The 20,601-nt window shown below is 41.2% G+C and overlaps 1 protein-coding gene across 5 annotated transcripts in view; it reads left to right on the forward strand.

Moving 5' to 3' along the window:
• The window catches only part of RBMS1 (RNA binding motif single stranded interacting protein 1), a 457,592-nt gene extending 446,081 nt beyond the window's left edge, over nt 1–11,511 (forward strand). For all 5 annotated transcript variants that reach the window (XM_033944639.1, XM_033944640.1, XM_033944641.1 and 2 more), the window contains exons 12-14: nt 425–505; nt 6,104–6,188; nt 10,291–11,511. In XM_033944639.1, coding sequence (XP_033800530.1) covers nt 425–505; nt 6,104–6,181 — 159 coding nt within the window. In that variant the 3' untranslated portion in view covers nt 6,182–6,188; nt 10,291–11,511. The remainder of the gene's footprint in view (nt 1–424; nt 506–6,103; nt 6,189–10,290) is intronic.
• The last annotated feature ends 9,090 nt before the right edge of the window (nt 11,512–20,601 follow it).

Consider the following 20,601-nt stretch of genomic DNA (forward strand, 5'->3'; position numbering starts at 1 on the left):
TTTAAAAGTGATTTTAGTGTATTTTATTATGAATGTACAATTTGTACTCTGCCTGGAATGTTAGCTAATGCAGATAATAAGTGATGAAAATAAAAATAATTTAAAAATATTTCTTCACTAAGGAGAACACTGCATATCATAGTCTGTGACGCAATATTCACTCCATAAGACACACAGCCATTTCAACCCACTTTTGGGGGAAAAAAGTGAATCTTATGGAGCAAAAAATACAGTATTAAGATAGACGAGAAAATCCACTGTTTATTTCTAAAATAAGCAGTATAAAATCTATTATACTCTTCTGGGATCTTGCTAGGTACTTGGACCTGACTTGGACTAGCAACAGGATACCGAGCTTGATAAACCACCAGTCTGTCCCAGTATGGCAATGCTTCTAATAATAAATTATTTTTCTTCCTTCCAGTACATGCCTGCTACTACAGCTATGCAAGGAGCTTATATACCCCAGTATGCACATGTTCAAACAGCAGCTATTTCTGTTGAGGTTAGTAAACTTTTTTATAGTTGCTTATATAACCTAATTGCAGTTGTGAAGAGTTTACATACTGTGGACACTACAGTTAGAAATAGAATTACCTATTTGGGGGTTAATTTTGTAAAGGATTTTTCATGCATAAACCCTGTTATACACATGTAAAAAGCAACTTATAAAAATCACCCTACTTGTGAAAGGATACACCATGGCAAGACAAGCATACTTTGGGGATCTAGTTTGGATAGAGCACAGGTGGAGTCACGAAGTACATATTCAGTGGCAGTAAAAGGGAGGTGGGGCGGTGGCAGTTCTCTGCCCCACTATGCCACGCTCATGACCACCTTACCCCCTTCATCCCCCGGTATCTCTAGATCATGGCCAGCGTGAGTAACTTCTCTGGCCTGCTGTTTATGCCAGCTTGGCTCCCCTCTGAAATCGCTTCTGGGTCGCAGGGTCAGGAAGTGATGTCAGAGGGAAAGCCAACACGAGCATCAGGCCAGAGAAGTTGTTCGTGCTGGCAAAGATTTAAAGAGTTATGGGGGTGGGGGGAAGGTAGGATGCGAGTGGAAGGGGGGGCACCAGTCCTCGCTACGCCACAGTACGTATGCATACTTCAGCTGTCTACATTGACACCAGATCTCAAACAGGCCTGTGTGCAACTTCATTTTAGTCAATACTTTGGCAGGTTTTGTGATACTATTTTATAAAGACACACAGGTACCATGAACCCCCATATTTGAGGTAAGAATGAAGACACCCAGACCGAGAGATCTATGATTTCAAAAAAAAATTCTGATGTACATAAAGGGGGACTTTTATACCAAGCAGTGGTAAAAAAAAAAAAAAAAAAATGGCCTTGGTGTGCCCAAGTTGGTCTCCCCCATGCACTAAGGCCATTTTTACCAGTGGGGTCAAATGGCTGGATTTCCTGAGTTTTTTTTGTTGTTGTTTGTTTTTTGTTTAAATTAATGGCCAAGGGCTGATTTTACCTTTAGCACATGGCTATTCAAACAGATTAGCGTGTGTGCCCTTACCACCACTCATTGGTCAGCACGTGGCAATGTAGATAGATACATTAACCAATTAGCTCAGAACATGCCTATTCTCTGCACCCCAGACAGGCCCCTTGCACCAAAAGATTTTTTTTTGTGCATTTATATCCCAAAATTACTGTTCAATGCCTCAGCTTGCCCCACAGCCATTTTTTTATGAGGCATGCATGCCTACTACAAAGCTGTGCTTACCACAGCTTTGTAAAAGGGCCCCAGCTTTTTTGTGAAATGCGTACAAGGACATCAGCAAATGCCTGTGGATTTGCCAGCAAGTGCATCAGACATGCTGCTTTTGAAAGATCAATCTAACACCAAACCCAAATAAGAATAAAATAACTCAAATATAGAAAGTTCTTTTAAACAAACGTAATATAAGTGTGCCAAACCAAGGGACACACTCTATCAATTAAAACTCCCGCAACTTGTTTTAATAATATAAATTTATATGTGTCCTCAGTGTGAAAGCAATAAACCAAGTATAATTCCATTCAAGGGGTGTTTCCCAAAATCAAGCTCAGTTGAACTAAAGAGAGTGAGAACTGATTTCCAGCATTCCAGCTAACGCCGACACTTTCAGCAAACGCTGTTTGCTTAGCAAGAAGTTTCATTGTGCAGCGAGCTTTCATTATCTTGCAGAAATGTGCCTCAAGGGACACACCACTTTATAAATTATTAAACAATATTAGTATTTTTCTCACTAATTTATTTATATATATGTTAAAAAATCACACACACAAGGGTGGTTTGATGATGGTGTGTGATATGGGGCAAAAACATGTGCCTTTGCAAAAGTTAAGCAATTGAACAGAGTTATACTTGGTTCATCGAGCTCAGTGTCTCACAAACTTTCCATCCCACGGCACACTAAACCCAGTGCCCCAGCCGGAAGACATCCGGAAGTGCGCTTCGGTGGAGGGATCTAGGAGGAGGGGAGAGGAGGAGAGACAGCAGCGACGAGGGGAATCATCCACGCTGACTGACTGCCTACAGGACGTGTCTCTCGCTGCGAGAGGCATGTCCTGTAGGCAGTAAGCCGGCGTGGATGACTCTCCTCCTCACCAGTTTGCGATACACTGATCTAGTTTATTCTTTCGCACTGAGGACACACTTATATCTAATATAATAAAACCCTTACCCATGCATGCGCAGTTGAAACGGCGTGATCCCTGCTGCCTTGATTTGTGCTTCCGTGCCGTGTTCCATTTGCGGCACATGCGCGGCAGTGGAGCCTGTGGTGGTTTGATTTGCAGCGTTAAGAGGAGCATTGCCATTGCCGACATCGCTTCCAGCCTAGGGCAGGGAGGGAGGCTTCAACTCGCTGCTCCTGCTTGCTTTGGGCCTTCCTTGTTGCCGGGTCCTGCTCCTGCCTTTGCGCAAAAATAAAGTAGGTGGGAACTTGCAGCGATGAAGGACCAAAGCAAGCAGGAGCAGCTAGTTGTGAATGCTGCGCTGCCGACGGCTGTGTGAGACCCGGGAGGATAGGGGAGGGGGGATGAGAAATGCTACTGATGGCTGGCCTACTACAGGACAGGGGGAGTAGGCAAGGGGTACTGCTGCACAGGGAAGGATGGGAGGGAAATGCTGCTGCTGCACAGGGAAATTGGGGGGGGAGAGGGAAAGGGGGCCAGGGAGCAAACTTGCTATGCTTTGGGGGAGGGGTGTGCTGGGGGGCAGGCAACAATCTTGGTATGCTCTGGGGGGGGGAGACAGAAGGGGGCCACGGAGAAAGACAGAAAGAAAGGCAGGCAGCGCATGAGAACAAAAGACAGACGCACACAGAAAGACAGTGGGCATGGAGAGAGAGAAAGCAAGAAAGACAGACAGGGGGGCCAGGGAGAGAGAGACAAACAAAGAATGACAGAGAGACAGGGGGCCAGAGAGACAGACAGACAGCCAGCGGCCAAGGAGAGAGAGACAAAGAAAAAAAGACAGACAGACACACAGCGGCCAAGAAGAGAGAGAGAAAGAAAAAAAGACAAACAGACAGCTAGCGGCCAAAGAGAGACAGACAAAGAAAAAAAGACAGACAGACAGGGCCAAGGAGAGAGAGACAAAGAAAAAAAAGACAGACAGCGGCCAAGGAGAGAGAGAGAAAGAAAAAAAGACAGACAGGCAGCTAGCGGCCAAGGAGAGACGGACAAAGAAAAATAGACAGACAGACAGCGGCCAAGAAGAGAGAGAGAAAGAAAAAAAAGACAGCTCACACGGTAAGTTTTCATTAAATTTTGTGATCTGTTAAGTCTACACATCTATTCTAGCACCCGTTAATCTAACGGGCTTAAACACTAGTAAATTTATATTACTAAAACATGTTGCGGGAGTTTTAATTGATAGAGTGTGTCCCTTTACACTGGTTTAAAAGAACTTTCTATATTTGATTTTGTAAAAATCAACATGAAAGAAGAGCAGCACTGCTTTGCAGCTGTCATATGTAAGTGCTGGGATATAAATGGAAATGGCCATGTGTAAGTGCCACAAGTTATACATATATTGGTTCCATTTCTGCATATAAAAAAGAAATAGTGGATTTATTTATTTAAATTTTTTATATACCACCTATCAATACATGTTGTCTAAGCGGTTTACATTCAAGTACTCAAGCACTCCCCCTTTCACAATCTGTCCTGGGGCAATTAGAAAATGTTAAAGGGGATGAGATGACTTCCCTATGAGGAAAGGCTAAAGCGGCTAGGGCTCTTCAATTTGTACACCATTTATCACTTGATTAGTGGATATATGTAAGAGACAGTCAAACTGCTCTCTTTGATGCAGATGCAAAGCTAAATCTACAACATGAGTATTATTTATTTAAAACTTTTTTTATATACTATTTACATCAATTAAAACAAACTATCACAAAATCTACATAATAAAATAATTTCTTCTCTTCACTTGTCAACTAATAAATCATAACAGTACAATAGTAAACATGGTTAAACAGATTCTTTTCTTCAAAAGCCAACTAATCACAAAAATTCAGTAACAAACAGCTGAAATTACTACTACTACTACTACTACTTATCGCTGAAAGGTGTGCGCATTTATAGACAATCCTTGCTTGGAAGAGCTTACAATCTAACTTGGACAGACAGACCTGACATATAGGGTTGGTGATGCATAACCTGAGGTGAGGTGAGTTAGGAGTCGAAAGCACTCGCAAAGAGGTGGGCTTTTAACTGGGCCTTGAACACTGCCAGAGACGGAGCCCGCCGTAGGGATTTGGGCAGCTTGTTCCAAGCATACAGCTCAGCAAGATAGAAAGAACAGAGTGCTGGAGTTGGCAGTTGAAGAGAAGGGCACAGATAGGAAGGACTTACCAGCTCACGGGAGGGAACACAGGGGGAGATAAGCGAAGAGAGATAGTGAGAGGCAGCTGAGTGAGTGAGTACATTGAAACCGGTTTGCACCCACACACTCTGCTGAAAATGGTATGCAAATTTTTGACACGAGCAATGCCGAAAGTCATCGCTCTAGTTTCTGCATAATTTCCCTGCACTATTGGAATTAATAGTTTTTGATTTTCGAATCATAAAGATCTATTAGGCTTATAAAGTGTCACAACTTGTCGAAAGTATCATGGTGTTTGATAGTAGTCTGATGGACCACAGAAACTCTTGCACCCAGAATACAAGTGATAATCAAAGCTAAAGTATGTGTGTATGTGGGTTTGTTTTGAATATTTATGCAAGAAAATGTGCCTGCAGAGATTGGCCCTGCTGCTTCTGTGGATACTTTTTTGGGCTACAAACTTTCAGAGCAATTCTATAACTGGGTACTTGCATTTTGACATCTAGTTATAAAATTGTTCTGAAGGTGTGTACTCACAAATTGACACTTATGAGTATAATCGCACTACGCTCTATTCTATAAGGTAGCACATAAGTCCTTTGGTGCATAACTATAAGGGAGTGGAGCATTGATGTGTCTTCAACTTACACACTTAACTTATAGAATACTGTAAGCTGCATGTATTTTATGGTGCCCTTAGGCCCACCCATTTATGCCTGCTATTGGCCTGGTGTCATGGCGTGCCAATTTGGATTTAAGCTGGTATTTTATAAGAACATCTTGGTGCACATTTGCCATTATAGAATTAAAGCTGATTGTGTGGTATTGGTGCCCCTAAATGGAGGAGCCAACTTAGAGAATTGTTTCCATTGTTGCTGCTTCGCATCTAACTCTGCTCTATGCCAGGGGTTCTCCAATCAGCCAGTTGGGTTTTCAGAATATCTGCAATGAATATGCCCAAGAAAGGTCTGCACACACTGCCTCCATTCTATGCAAACTATCTCATGCATATTCATTGTCGGTAGCCTGAAAATTTGGCTAAGTGTGTCTTATGAACTGGGTTGAGAACCACTGCTCTGTAGAATGCATGTCAAGGCGTGCACATTATAGAAAAATTAGCATGCCATTTTCAGCAGAGAGTGTGGGTGATTTTCAAAATAGCTTATTTTTCTGAGCTTTGGAAATTGCCCTTGTAATGCTTTGGGATTTGGGAATACAGTTTGCCAGCTGATGTGCAACTCTTGGTTCTGTTTCCATTAATTTATAGGATGCTAGCGGCCAGCAGCAGGTTACAGTAGAGACATCCAGTGACCATTCTCCCTACACCTATCAGCAAAACAAGTAATGGGAAGGTAAGTTATTCCAATCACTCTGAACAGGCTTAAAGTAATCATCACACATCTAGACTAGGGAATAAATAGACTTACTGATTACTTATTTGGTAAGACTAAAAATGATTTCATCATGGTTATGGTTATTATTATTTGATATACCACCTTTCCTCCATGGATATCAAAGTGGTTTACAATGCATTGAATAGTAATCGGGTACTCTAGGTATTTTTTCTGTTTGTCTCATGGGCTCACAGTCTAACTACGGTAAATGTGGCAATGGAGGGTTAAGTGATTTGCCCAGGGTCATAAGGAGCAGCACTGGGATTGAACCTGCAACCTCAAGATTCTGAAGCACCAGGTCTAGCCACTAGGCCACTCCTCCTACTACATATATACACATGTATGAATGTGTGTGTATGCATGTGTGTGTGTGTATGTATGTGCATGTGTGTGTGTATGTGTATACATACATATACACATACATATATACACACACATACACACACATACATACACACACATTCATGCACAAATAATTACACATATTCATACACACATACACATTCATACACACACATACATACACACATACATACACACACATAGATATACACACTCATACACACACACACATGCATACACAAACACACATTCATACACACACATGCATACATATATACACACACATACACACAAACACATTCATACACACATACATACACATGTACACACACACACACACATATATCCCAGTGCAGGTTTCCCCAATAGCACAAGCATCTGTCTCCCAATGTTCTGTACTTGTCATGTGAACATAAGGGTGGACTGATCATATGACTTAAAACTCTCTCATGTAACAAAGGAATAGTCTAGTAGCTACAGCAATGGGTCAAGAGCCATTAAAGCTGCAGCGTTCTGGCTCATAAAGCGTTGCATGAGGGGATTCCTTTTATTTGATAATCTGTCCTTACACGCCAGGTAGGGTATTAATGCCAGCTTTGTTGACACTTTCAGCCTTTGCACAAGGCTCACTTGCTGCCAGTTACACCTAACAGTAATCTCAGTACTACATATAACTATGGGTCAAGTTGACAGATAGGCTAGGGGGCTACAGAGAATGGGATCTCTTTGAGAGAGGAATGGATGGAGAGTGGTATAGTGGTTAGAACTACAGCCTCAGCACCCTGAGGTTGTAGGCTCAAATCTCAAGCTGCTCCCTATGACCCTGGACAAGTCACTTAATCCTCCACTGCCCCAGGTACATTAGATAGATTGTGAGCCCACTGGGACAGATAGGGGAAATGCCTGAAGTATCTGTATGTAAACCACTTTGAGTGTGGTTGTATAACTACAAAAAGGCGGTATACACGTCCCAATCCCTTTCCCCCTTTACGGGGGAGAAGAGATATGATGGAGGAGCTCTTCAGGGAGGTGTGATGCAGGGAGAGATTATGCATTATTGCCTGGCTACTTTACGATACAGTTCAGGAGCATCAGTCTGCAGCTTAGCAGCCCAGTGCTCCTGGGCAGTATGAATAGGGCACCTTGCAAGCTTGATCACAAGCAGTGTTAATTATGTACTACGAGAGTAACTAATCTGCAGCATCTCAGTACTGCATTTTAATCACTCCCATTCAATGCTGAATGGGTGCCGTAATTGCTGGATGGCTTCAGGAATTAAATTCTGCGGTGAACCCAAGAGTTGTAATTCATATTAAACACTTTGGTACCAGGAACTCTGTCTTCCTCTCATAATGTGCTGTTTGACAGTGCAAGTTCTGGAAAGAATTGGCATGAAAGGATCCAACTGTATTGTGATAAAAATAGCAGCCAAGGGAAGGGTGGCATGCTGGATATGTGTATACAGAATGCAAATCAAGTCTCTTAAAAATAAAATATCTCTATGTCTTGTGCACCCAGGAAGCAACAGTCCCTGGCCCCACTAAAATTATTAAACCTAGATATACCTGAAGTGATCTGGTGTAAGCCCCTTCCTAATTGGGGAGCATCTGGATATTCATGAACTAATCCTGGGACCCCCTTAGAAGTAAAATCAGGCAGTGGCTTAGCCAAAACTATCCTTTTGGTTGAGCATGAGTGGCACCTGATTGGACATTATGTGGTGTAGATGTTGACACTAACCCGTGTCACTGCCACTGAGAGGGTAGGCTTGAGTCAAAAGCAGTGGCACCATGGCCCGTCAATGAATAAACTCATGCTAGAAAGCAGCAAGCCAATGAAAAAATTAAAATTTTATCTTTATTCACTACTTGCTCTGGGTGGATAAGGACAGGTGCCCGACACAGAAGCATGAAGGCAGATAAAGGCCAAATGGCCTATCCATAGCATCCACTATTTCCTCCTTTACACCTTCATTCTTTACACCTTCATTCATAAGGCATCATTGTTATAAGCTAAGGCTCTTAACACTTGAATTGTGAGGTCATAAAGCTTTATGGTTATAGAAACATGACTTCAGATAAAGGCCAGTTGGCCCATCCACAGCATCCACTATCTCCTCCTCTCCTTAAGAGATCCCATGTGCCTGTCCCATGCTTTCTTCAACTCAGACACAGTCTTTGTCTCCACTACCTCTACCGGGAGACTATTCCACATGTCTACAATCCTTTCTGTAAAAAAGTATTTCCTTAGATTACTCCTGAGCTTATCACCTCTTAACTTCATCCTATGCCCTCTCATGTTTCGCCTAGGGCTGCTTCAGGGGCACATAAAACACAGCATCTCCAACCCAAGCTGCCATGTCGGGCACCTGTCCTTAGCTACCCGAAGCAAGGTCAAGTTTTAATTTTCTCATCGACTTGCCATTATCTGTGTTTTTCCACACTGATCATGATCATAGCCAGCAGAATACCTTTTCTGTGTGCAGAATAGAGCAAAGAAACCCTACTCCTCCTGTAGCCCCACACGTTTCCCTAGTAACTGGTGAGCTAATGGACCTGGTGGCCCACACCATTCTATCTATGGGTTAAGAAAACTCAAAGCTATTTGCTGCTCAGCCTGAAGAAATTGGAGGCATTATGGCTCACCAGTCTGCCATGTTTACTTGGTTCTTACTTTTTGGACTAGATAATTTTCTAGTTCTGGGAGTAGCCACATAAGGCGCACAGTGGGGAATTGCCTCACGCATAATGCATCTGATCAATCTGCATTAACGGAAAGGACATATATGACATAACACTCTAAGGGCTCCGTTTACAAAGCTGCGGTAGAGGTTTCTACTGTGGGCTGGCAAGGTAAATGCTCCGACCCTCATAGGAATTGTATGAATATAGATTTGTATGAACGTAGATTTTTGTAGATTTGCTATAGTTATCTTTATCTTTATTTTCTATTGTTTTTCACCCACACATCCAGGGGAGTGGGAGCAGGAGGGGGTATATCTTTTGTTTTAGTATTATTCCTGATGGTAATGATAGATGGGGGAGGGAATTTTTATCTTTTGTATAGATACTGATTGATTATAAGTGCTTGGTTCATTATCATTATTTGTATATAAATTGTATTGCACTTTTTGTTGGCATTAAAAACTAAATAAAGTTTTTTAAAAAAGGAGACATTCGATGAAGTTACAGGGAAATACTTTTAAAACCAATATGAGGAAATATTTTTCACTCAGAAAATAATTAAACTCTGGAACTCATTTCCAGAGGATGTGATAACAGTGGTTAATACTTCTGGTTTAACAAAAAAAAGTTTGGACAAGTTCCTGGAGAAAAAGTCCATAGTCCGCTAGGGGCTTAGGGGAAGTCACTGCTTGCCCTGAGATCAGTAGCATGGAATGTTGCTACTATTTGGGTTTTTGTCAGGTACTTGTGACCTGGATTGGCCACTGTAGGAAAAGGATACTGGGCTAGAAGGACCACTGGTCTGATCTAGCATAGCTATTATGTTCTTATGTCCTTATGTATTAATGCTTGGCACACTATAGTAAAAGACTAAGCATAATATTTTAAAAATATTTCTAAAGAGCATTTTCAGATAGAGAAAGGAGCATTGTAAACATTTTTTTCCTGGATCGGCGTAGTACAGGAGATATCTTTGATAACAAAAAATTTCCATTACTAAAATAAAAAGAAATAATTGTTTTTTCTTCTTTCAGATTTGCAGTTTTGAGACCGTACCTGGATGAAGGTGCAAAGCCTGATACAATCATGAATTTTTTTGTGATCAATTGTGCTTTAGGAATTATTGACAGTTTTTTGCACAGGTTCTTTGAAAAAAAAAAAAACCATTATTTATAATAAAATCAACTAAAACTATTTTTGCTATAAGTTCTATGAGGTGCATAAAAGTCCTTAAATTCATCTAGTGACTGTTCCCCCCTGCCCCCCAAACAAGTTTATTTTATTAAAGAAAAAAAGTTTTTATCGAGTATTATTACAACACACAAAAAAAAATCTGTTTTCTGGCTATGCACAGATGACCACACAGACTTTTTCAAGTGCATAACAGATGCTTTTTGTTACATTTTTTTTATTTTTAATTGTATGAAATTTTTTTTTTTTTTTTTTGAAGATTAAAATAGTAAAAAAAAAAAAAAAAATCTGATGGTGTTCTCTGCTTGCAGTGTGAATGTTGTTATAGTGCAGTGTTTTAGCTACATTGGCCTGTCTTTCTTTAACATAGTGGGAAATGTCTTAGTCTTTTTCTATGAATTCCAGTTTGCCTTAAACCTTTTTAATGCTGTAGCTGTTTCAGTATGTAGTCCACAATAATGATGTAGAACGCTTTGACCAAATGAGCTGGTCTATTATGCCTTGTAAAACAGCAGCATAGGGCTTTTAAAAGGTAGTCTATTAAAATTGCTAAAAATTGTCTTTTTAAAAAAAATTAGTGTGTAGAAAGTGTTTTTAATCGGGGGAGGGGTCTTGTGTATAGGGTAGTTAAGTGAGTGAGGGGAATGAATTCTATTGTGTGCAACACATTTTCTGATGAGGGAAATCTCAATAAGAGAAATTGTTTGTAAGGCCACATGTTGGTCATTTCCTTTGGAAGACTGAATGATTTAGGAAATCTGCTGTACGATGTAATGTAAAATCTTTAATCTTTTTTTGTGTTTTTTGCAAAATTTTTTAATTTTTAAAAAGTAACTTGATGTTTTAGTTTTTAGTATAGGTAGATTGGGGAATAGGGGTCGGGATATCACAGATTCTTTCTGTCTTTATTCAAATAAATAGTACTTTGGAGCGATGATTGTGCTAAGACCTAACATACAAAAAATTGCTGTTACAGCAAAAGTGGCAAAAGCTAAATGATTTTTATTTTTAAAAAATGTAAAAAAAAAAAAAAAAATTAATCTGTAAGATGAAATGTAGGTAGATGAATTAATAGATTGGGTACTAGCTCTCTATGGGGCTCTATTACTAAAGAGCATTAGAATCTGGACTTAGCGGGTCTGAATGCAGAACTTTCCTGCACACTGAGCCCAGATTCAATATGACACAATTTAAGGCATTTTTGAATAATTTTTTTTTTCAGTTCATGCGCTTATGGGTGCCACCTCCTATTCAGGAGGCACTAAGGCCTTGATTCTATTAACGGTGTCTAACTCCTAGGTGCTATTCGGTGCAGTTTTTAATCATCCGCTAGTTGCTGTGTATAGAATCACACTTAGCGGTATCTGAATGTTTTAGGTGCCAGTAGGTATTGAATCCTTAGGCACACTGCCATTTAGGCCAGTGTTTTCTTGGCCTAAATGAGTGCACTCAAGGTAGTGGCCAACCGGTGCCTAAGTCAATCCATGCCCAAACCACCCTGAATCCACCCCTAACTATGCCTACTTGCCTGTAGGCACCTCAGTGTAGACGCCTACTAGCAAATTAATTTTTAAAATATTTTTGGCTGATTAAGCCAATTAAAAAAATTAAGGGGTCCTTTTACTAAGGTGCGCTAACCAATTTAGCGCGCATGTGCTAATCTTTAGCGTGCACTAAATCAATTAGCACATGCTAAATCGGTTAGCGCGCCTTAGTAAAAGGAACCCTAAGTTAGGCACCTTAAACAGCTAGGTGCCATTTATAGAATGTGGGCCTAAGTGCTCCCGTAATAACTAGTTATTTTGTGCTAATACAAAAGCACAAGCTGGTTAATACTTCTGCACCCATTCTCCACCCATGACATATCCCCTTTTAAAAATATTTTAAAATTATCAGTACACACAAGCAGTCAAGTTACCACAAAACACTTGGAACACATTTTGTAGTAAGCCTTTTCTTGTGTGCAAGCGGTTTAGTAAAAGAGCACCTATGTTAGGTAAAATTAGACAACTTGGCACTTTTAAGGGTAACTTTACCAAAGAACAAAGAGCCAGTAACCAATAGCTATGGTTTATCTCAGCATGACATATTTATGTGCTCTTTTATTTTTTTGCCAGACCAGTTTGTGGTTAGGAGAATGTGCCTTTTTTTGTACATTTGCATTTTGATTTCCTAGTTTGAATCGATGTATGGACACGCAACCTGAAGCATGAAGGAAGGCTTGGATCCAAGCAGTGCCACACTTCAAATCATCACTACAAGTGTTAAATGTAAAGAAAAAAAAACACATTTTGAAACTATGAAATTCCTGCTCAGCAAATACACAGATTTTTATTATTATTTTTTTTAATCTTGCATATATTAGAATATTCACTGCTCTTTCAGCTCCTTTTATTACAGCTGCAAATGCTGAAAAATAATTAAGTTGTCTTCCAAAAACTGTGTACTTGTCTGGTCAGCTATGTATGATCAGTTATCTACCTCAGAGTTTGATTTCCTTTTGTAGTGGGACAGGTTGCTGGCCCGCCCTGTTTTGCAAGACCAAATCATCCTAGCTCAGGAGCTAGGGCTTAGCAAGTTCTCCTTTTCAAAATTTTTTGGTTGTTTTTGTTTCTAAACTGTACGTGTGTATTTAAGTATAACTCTCGGTGACATTTCATAGTTTCAAAAGTAATTGCTGCTCTGAGAAGTGTAGATTCTAGTGAATTACATAGACATTTAGAGAAATGTTCCTTTTTTTTGTTTCATTTTTACTATTTGGTATTTTGGGGGAGGGGGTGTCTTGTTTTATAAGGAATAAAAGTGGTGGTATTATTGGTTCTGTGCTCCCTGGAACATTACTGCTTTGTTGAAGTCCAGCCTTACTGCAGCAGCTTCCCTGCCTTGTTGGGTATATTTCTAAATCTGGAGCTTTCACTATTTAAGGGGGAGTTACTAAAGCGCTTTAAACAGTTAGCCTTTGAATTAGTTTGAGCTGTTAGTTACTGATTTGGCATGAAAGTGCGTGCTAATTCACCTTCTAACTTTATGAGGTAGGAATTGGGCACAGACTGCAGTCAGCAAAAAGCATTTTACTACTTGCTGGAAATAGTTAGGTTAATCGTGGTGTGAATACACCTGAACGACAGTTTTATAACCAGGTGCTTACATTTGCACATCAGCTGTGTGCCTAAATGTACAGAATACTGACATTTTGGCACCTAAGTGTACCTGAGCCCTGTGCCAATGTCGTTAAAATGGCATAGTGCGTACCTGTAATTGTAAGAGGGGGTGGAAGTTTGGTGGGAAACTTACAGAATACTATAAGATGACCATGTGCCTATTACATTTAGGCATCCACATTTACACCAGGTCTATGGCCACATCTTAAAGAGCACAAGTATTCATTAAGGACACTTGAGTGCACAAGTGTCTGTATAGAATAGGTTCTCATAGCATGATAATGGGACATTTGTATGGAGGCGCCATATTGTAGAATTGTTTCTCCCCCCTCCCTATAGCTGTTATCCTCTGGATTCTATAAACGGCACCCAAATTTACTTGTGATCCTGAGATCTGTTTGCAACTAAATTTAGTTAACAAGCAGTTAAATCAATGACTGACTGTTAACATTAAATTATTGATGTTAATTGGCTCTAATTTGAATTTACATCCGGATCTGGCTAAGTGTGATTCTATAAAGATTTGTACCCAAATCCTCTTGCGCGTAACCCAGAAGGGGGTGTGGCTATGGGCAGGGCATGGGCTGCTCAGAGGCGTTCCAAAGAACTATGCACAACGATATAGAATTTGGATGCTGCGTAAATACGTTGCCTGCCAGTGTTATACCAGGTTTCAGTTAGTGTAAGCCCTTATGCCAGAATACATGCCAAGGCTCTGATTCTATGAATGGAACCTGAAGTTAGATATCTAGATCGGCAATCTTGCTCATCTTGACGCCTAGCTTAAATTTTTAATTGGTGCCATTAATTGAAGGCACCATTAAAAACAAATTTAAAAATTAGTCAGTAAGCTTCTACACCGAGGCACCTACTGGAACCTACATGGCAAGTAAGCATGGTTAAGGGTGTTGACTAGGTGTAGATTGACTTAGGTGCTGGTATTTTAGACCAAGAAAATCCTGGCTTAATATATCAGCGCTTAAGCCTGGTATACACACCTACAAGTGCCTAAGTCAGTATAGGCATTGCTAGGTGCAATTCTACAAACGATGCCTAGCATGTGGTAGGTGCTGCTTTTCTAGGCATCTTAAGCTGGGTGTTGTTTATAGAATCCAGCCCTAAGAACACTTAGGCCCCGATTCACTAAACTTACTGACTGGATAGTTGTTGGGCGATTGTTGGTCGAGTTTTGCTGAGCGACTGATTCACAACAGATTTTACATACAAATGATCTGATCGGACACATGCTCTACAGCGATCCGACGGATCGCATGTGCAGAGTGTCCTTGTTAGTTACTGATGCAATTTATGCATGCGCTTGTTCTTCGCCCTTTACTACGTAGTTAGTGGGCGGGGTTTATTCCCGCACGTAACTGGCAGACGTCAAATGCGCCAATCACAAAGCATTGTTGTCGTAAAAAAATGTAATATAAAAAACACCAGAAGAGAGAGATCTCTTCTCTTCGGAGTTTTTGATGCAAGCTGTTGAAGTTGTGGCCAGAATTCTTCGAAGGTTTGGAAGGAGGAATCGCGAACTGTTGGACAGCGGTAGCTGGTATCACGCCCGGTCATATACAGCATAGGAATCCCATGGGCTATGCAGCTTCATGGGCTGTGAAGCATACAATGTGACCCCGTGATGTCATATACACGTGACAAGTGAACACCAAAAGAAAGGGGGGAGGGGGTGGCTGCAGTTTACTTTTGCTGGCCCCCTACTAGTTGGATATTTTTAAAAAGGAATGATTTGTGACCGATGCAGTGCATATATTTTTGTATAGCCAGACTATGGACATTTTTCAAACAGAACACGCTTTAAACCCGCGGTTTAAACCCACGGGCTTGCAATGTGCATTTTACAAAATATAAAACTCGAATGACTCCTTACGCATATGTAAAGTTATGTTGCAGTTTTTTATTCTTTAATTTTGTTTTATATGGGGTTGTAGCCTCGATACTGATATTTGAGGAGAGAAGAGTCAGCAAGGATAGTAAGCGACTGATCCTGAGCAGTCGCTCTTTTTCAGATCGGTAAACACAATCAGTTTTTCTTCTGGTTAGTGAATCGATCGCTTCCTACTGTTGCATGGCGTTTCCCCTCATTAGCATGATCGGATCGGAGATTCATCGGACAGAAGTTTAGTGAATCGGTTGGGGAACACGAACGATCGCAAAACCAGTTAAAACCGGTTTTGCGACGATCGTTACAGGATCGGTAAGTTTAGTGAATCTGGACCTTAGTCTAGAGCACCCTTTATAGAATAACGCTGAGCATGAATTTTCGGCACCATTTATTGAATCCAGCCCTATGTGGGAGCATGGTGGGGATAATTCTTAACAGCTAGTTCGCAAGCTTTGCACGAACTGAACATTAATTGTTTTACACCTAACATTCAATAAGTGCAAAATTTTACTGCACTTTAGTTAAAGGACCCCTTAGATGTTTTTCTTTCTTTTGTTGAGGCTGAAATGTGAGAGCCCAGGTACAGAAACAGTGGACTGCTGCTGGAAGTGTCTGAACTAAGTGCCATACTCTGTGTCTGGATAAGATTTAGGAAATGTAACCTCTGTACATAAAGAAAGAACCAGTTATGTCACATCACCTAATAAATCATTAAATTATAAAAAATAAAAAAATAAAAAAAAGAAAATTAATTTATGAAGAAAGACCTTTTGTACAGAACAAAAAATTTTTCATAGAGATATCTATATGATCAAGAGAGTTAATTTTTTTATTTTTGTTTTACAAGGGCCACAGACTTGCCAGTGGTAACTTATTTGTCCAATTAAAGAGAACTCTGTAGTTTTCTTTTGTTTTTTGCCAAAAGACATTTTTGAACTGTAAATTTTAATTAGATTGTTAGCTTTTTCTGTTTTGTTTCTTTTGAAAACTTTTTGAATAAAAAAAAGATCAACAAAAGAGAAGGTTGTAGTTTCTTTTGTTTTCGATTTTCCATCACAATACCGTTATCCACAATCATATCTTTGTGTGCTGCTTCTGTTACGGTAATCCTGACAACGCTTGGGCTGCTGTCTCCAAGATTATGGGGCCAAAATTCAACCCATGGTGGTCAGTGGATTGTCCATTTCTGAGAGCTGCGGGCAGGATTAAGCCCGAATATTCATTGACAGATTATATGTGAGCACTGGCGTTGACAATCCGGGGTCAGCTGCCCACCCAAAAGCTATGCAGGTGCCGGCCAATATTCAGTGCTAGCATTCCCATAGCTAAGTGGGCACAGATAGGTCTGCCTTTTGTGTGGTCTTATCTGCCCAGTTAGCTATGTGGGCACTGGTAGTGGATATGGCTGATGCACACATAGATCATACCCATAGATCATGTATTGGCTCCTTTTTCAGAAAAGGTGAACTATTTTTATACTTTATATGTAGAGCAATTTGTTGTACAAAAGTCATTGTTCACCCTTTCACTTTTGGAGGTTCTGTTGGGTTTTTTTTTATTTTTAATTTTATTTAAATTTAAACAGCAAGTACAAAAAGCACTCATTCTGAAAACAAACAGCTCATATCAAGGCAGAAAAAAAATAAAGAAAACTTCTAGATTGTGGTTCCTCTTGCCCTTTTTTGTTTTATTTGTTTATTTTTTGCTATTCTGGGTTATTTGGAGGGGGGTGGTTAACCTGGTCCAATTGAATGATCATTATTCGATCATTCTCTTTCTAATGGGTCCTCCCTTGCTTGGCTGTTAACAGCAGAAATCTTCCATCTTATTTGCCTGCTGTGTTGGTATCCATTGAGGGGCTGTGCCCATCTCTGTCTGGTGGTGTGACTGCTCAGCGTGCAATGTTTGGCATGCAGTGTGGTGTGTCAGATGTTTCATACTCCTTTTATTTCTTAGGTACTGTATTTTTCGCTCCATAATATGCACTTTTTTTCCCTCAAAAGTGGGTGGAAATAAGGGTGCGTCTTATGGAGCGAATACGTACCCCCCCCACCCCCGGTGCTTTTTTGTAATCCAGCGCTTCCACCGGCAGGGCTTTCCACCGGCAGCTTTCCACACTTCCACAATGCTCAGCTCGTAGGAGGACCACCCCTCACTCTGATTGGTTGCTCGGCAGCCAGCTCCACCAGTCCGTCTGCCAGCGGAGCCATTTCCACCCCAAGCTCCTCAGCCTCAGATGCCTGCCACGAGTCCCTACTCTTCACCCAGGCCTTTCTCTTCCCGGTGGCCCCCACCGTCAAGTCCTCATCTGCTGCCTCCCCTGCGTACACATGACTGACCCTGATGCTCTTGGGAAACATCGCTAGCTCTAAAGCGTTGGCAAGCGACGGCAGTGACCAAGTGAGACCCGGGTAGAAGTGGTGCACAGCCACCCCAGGATTTCGTCTAGCGTGCGCTGCTCAGAGAGGGAGACGGATGAATGATGAGGGCGGCTGGCATGCTGCAGAACAGCGCACGGGCTGCTAGACTACAGCTCCTCCAAACCCGTTCCTTTCGTGCTGGATAGAAGAGAAGGGGAAAGACGCTGGAGACCTGAGAGAGAGTCATACTGAATTATGAGGGAGTTGGGTGGAAAGCAACAGTGTGATATACTAATCCCAGGGGGGGGGGAGGGACAGGGAGATATAGGTGGGCATGGAAGAAGAAGGGATAGAGACACAGAGGGGCAATGCTGATCACAGGGGGAGAGGGAGGATCAGGGAGAAAGAGGATGAAATGCAGGACAGGACAAGACACTCAGAAGGAAAATGCTGAATATGAGCGGCAGATGTAAAAATAGGAGGAAGAAAAGGAACACGATATAGAAGGGAGATGTTTGTTAACAGGACAGATAAGGCTGCAGGAGGAAGATGGTGGACATGGAGAGAAAGAAATGTGAGATGGACAGAAGTTACTAAAAAGATTGGCTAACTAGCCAATCAGGACACAGATTAAAAAACAAACAAACAAGGCAGGCTGCCTACTCTGTAAACATCTGTTGCAGGTGCAGGGGGATGTGTCAGGATACTTAAGCTCCATGGTGTAATCCGAAAATGGCTTGGGCAAGCTTAAGCAGCCCTAAGTGTCTCCCTAGGACCATGACAGACGCCTGAAATGTAGGCCAACAAAATGCTGGCTTACATTTCAAATAGACACAGCCACTGAGCTGATCGCAGCAAGGAAACCACCCTGCTGTAATCAGCTGAGCAGCCACAGCAGCTGGCAACTGCTCCCTCCCTCCCGCCAGAACCCCCAAACACCCAGAGAAATCCCCTGGCAGGATGGATGCCCACTCTGTCCCACTGGAACACCCTGAGAAATCCTCCAGCAAGAGGGATGCCCACTCCTTCCTGCCAGAACTGCCAAAGCCCCCTTCCCCCCTTAAGAAATGCCCTGGCAGAAGGGATGCCCACTGCCTCCTGCTGCCACCCCCTTTGAACTATCCCCCCACAACCTGTCAACACTCCAATCTTAGGATGCAGTGGAAGTGGCCTAAGACTGACCAATCAGAATCATAGGCCACTCCCACTGCATCCCAAGATGCACTGGGAAAACAGCCTAAGACTCTGGTTGGCCCAGGGGCCTTACTGTGCAGAAGAAACCCATATAAGGACACACTAAGACATTTTCTACTGCAGCTTAGTAATAGAACCCTTAAAAAACCAAATGCAATGTACCCACATTTTTAGAAAGGACAAGCATCCAGCAAGTTTTCATTTCATATTGGTGGGGGGGAGAGGATTCATGAGGAAACGAATGTCATTAAGAACATACACATAGGCCCAAATTCTATATAAATCACTTTAAAAATTGGCACCAAATTATCGGCACTTAGTGTGATTCTATAAACCACCTCTAGAGTCAGATGCAGTTTCTAGAATCACGTGTAGCACCTGTCCGCATGACTTAACATTTAGGTGCAGAAAAAGTGGTAGATGCTTGGAATAGTCTTCCAGTAGAGGTGGTGGAGACAAAAAAACTATCAATTCAAGAAAGCCAGGGCTAAATGCCTGCACCTAAGCTGTGCATGGATCAGGCATAATTCTATAACAATGCACCTAACTTTTAGGAATGCTCATGACCTGCCCATACTTCTTCCCAGCCATGCTCTCTTTTGAAATCCGTGCACTAGAATTTACACACATCATTTTATAGAATATGCTTAGCTGTGCATGTAACTTCTAATTCGTGCCAATTAATAGTTTCACTGTGGAACGCATTGCCAGAGGTTGTGGTAAGAGCAGATATCGTAGCTGGTTTTAAGAAAGGTTTGGACAAGTTCCTGGAGAAAAAATCCATAGTCTGTTATTGAGAAAGACATGGAGGAAGCCACTGCTTGTCCTGGATTGGTAGCATGGAATGTTGCTACTCTTTGGGTTTTGACCAGGTACTAGGGTCCTGGATGAGCCACTGTGAGAACGAGCTACTGGGCTTGATGGACCATTGTCTGACCCAGTAGGGCTGTTCTTATGTAATGGCAATAATTGCTTGTTAATTGGCAATTATCAGCACTAATTGTCTTACTAATGGGTTCTGTAAATCATGTGCAGAAATAGGCACGAGAAAAGATTGATGCTAAGCATGATTCCATAAAGGGCATACGCCAGTCAGGTTTTCATAGAAACATAAAAAGATGAAGGGAAATAAAGACCATATGGCCTATCTAGCCTTGAAAGATTTGTATGCACTGGCTTCATACTAAGCAAATCTATCTCATACATGCTCAAGGATAATCGAGAACCAAACCAGTTGGGTGTGTCCTGGGGATTGGTTAAGAACCACCACTAATAGAAGCTGAAGATTAATTATTTTCAGTATGTCAAGAAACTGCATGTTGTTTCTTTATATATTACTCTATGTTCTGTTGCAAATTGTTCTGAATAGAAGTAGATTACTAGCATAAAACATTTTGTACTTATTAAAATTTTTGCAGGCATCTTATTCTTAATAGCTGTTAATAAGAAGGCATATTTCTGTGCAGCCTTCCACAATGTGATTAAACTATTCCAAACTATAATAAAGAACTTGTTGAAGACAAAATTAAGTCCAAC

This window comes from Geotrypetes seraphini, chromosome 5 (assembly GCF_902459505.1).
Source record: "Geotrypetes seraphini chromosome 5, aGeoSer1.1, whole genome shotgun sequence".
NCBI classification, from domain to species: Eukaryota; Metazoa; Chordata; class Amphibia; order Gymnophiona; family Dermophiidae; genus Geotrypetes; species Geotrypetes seraphini.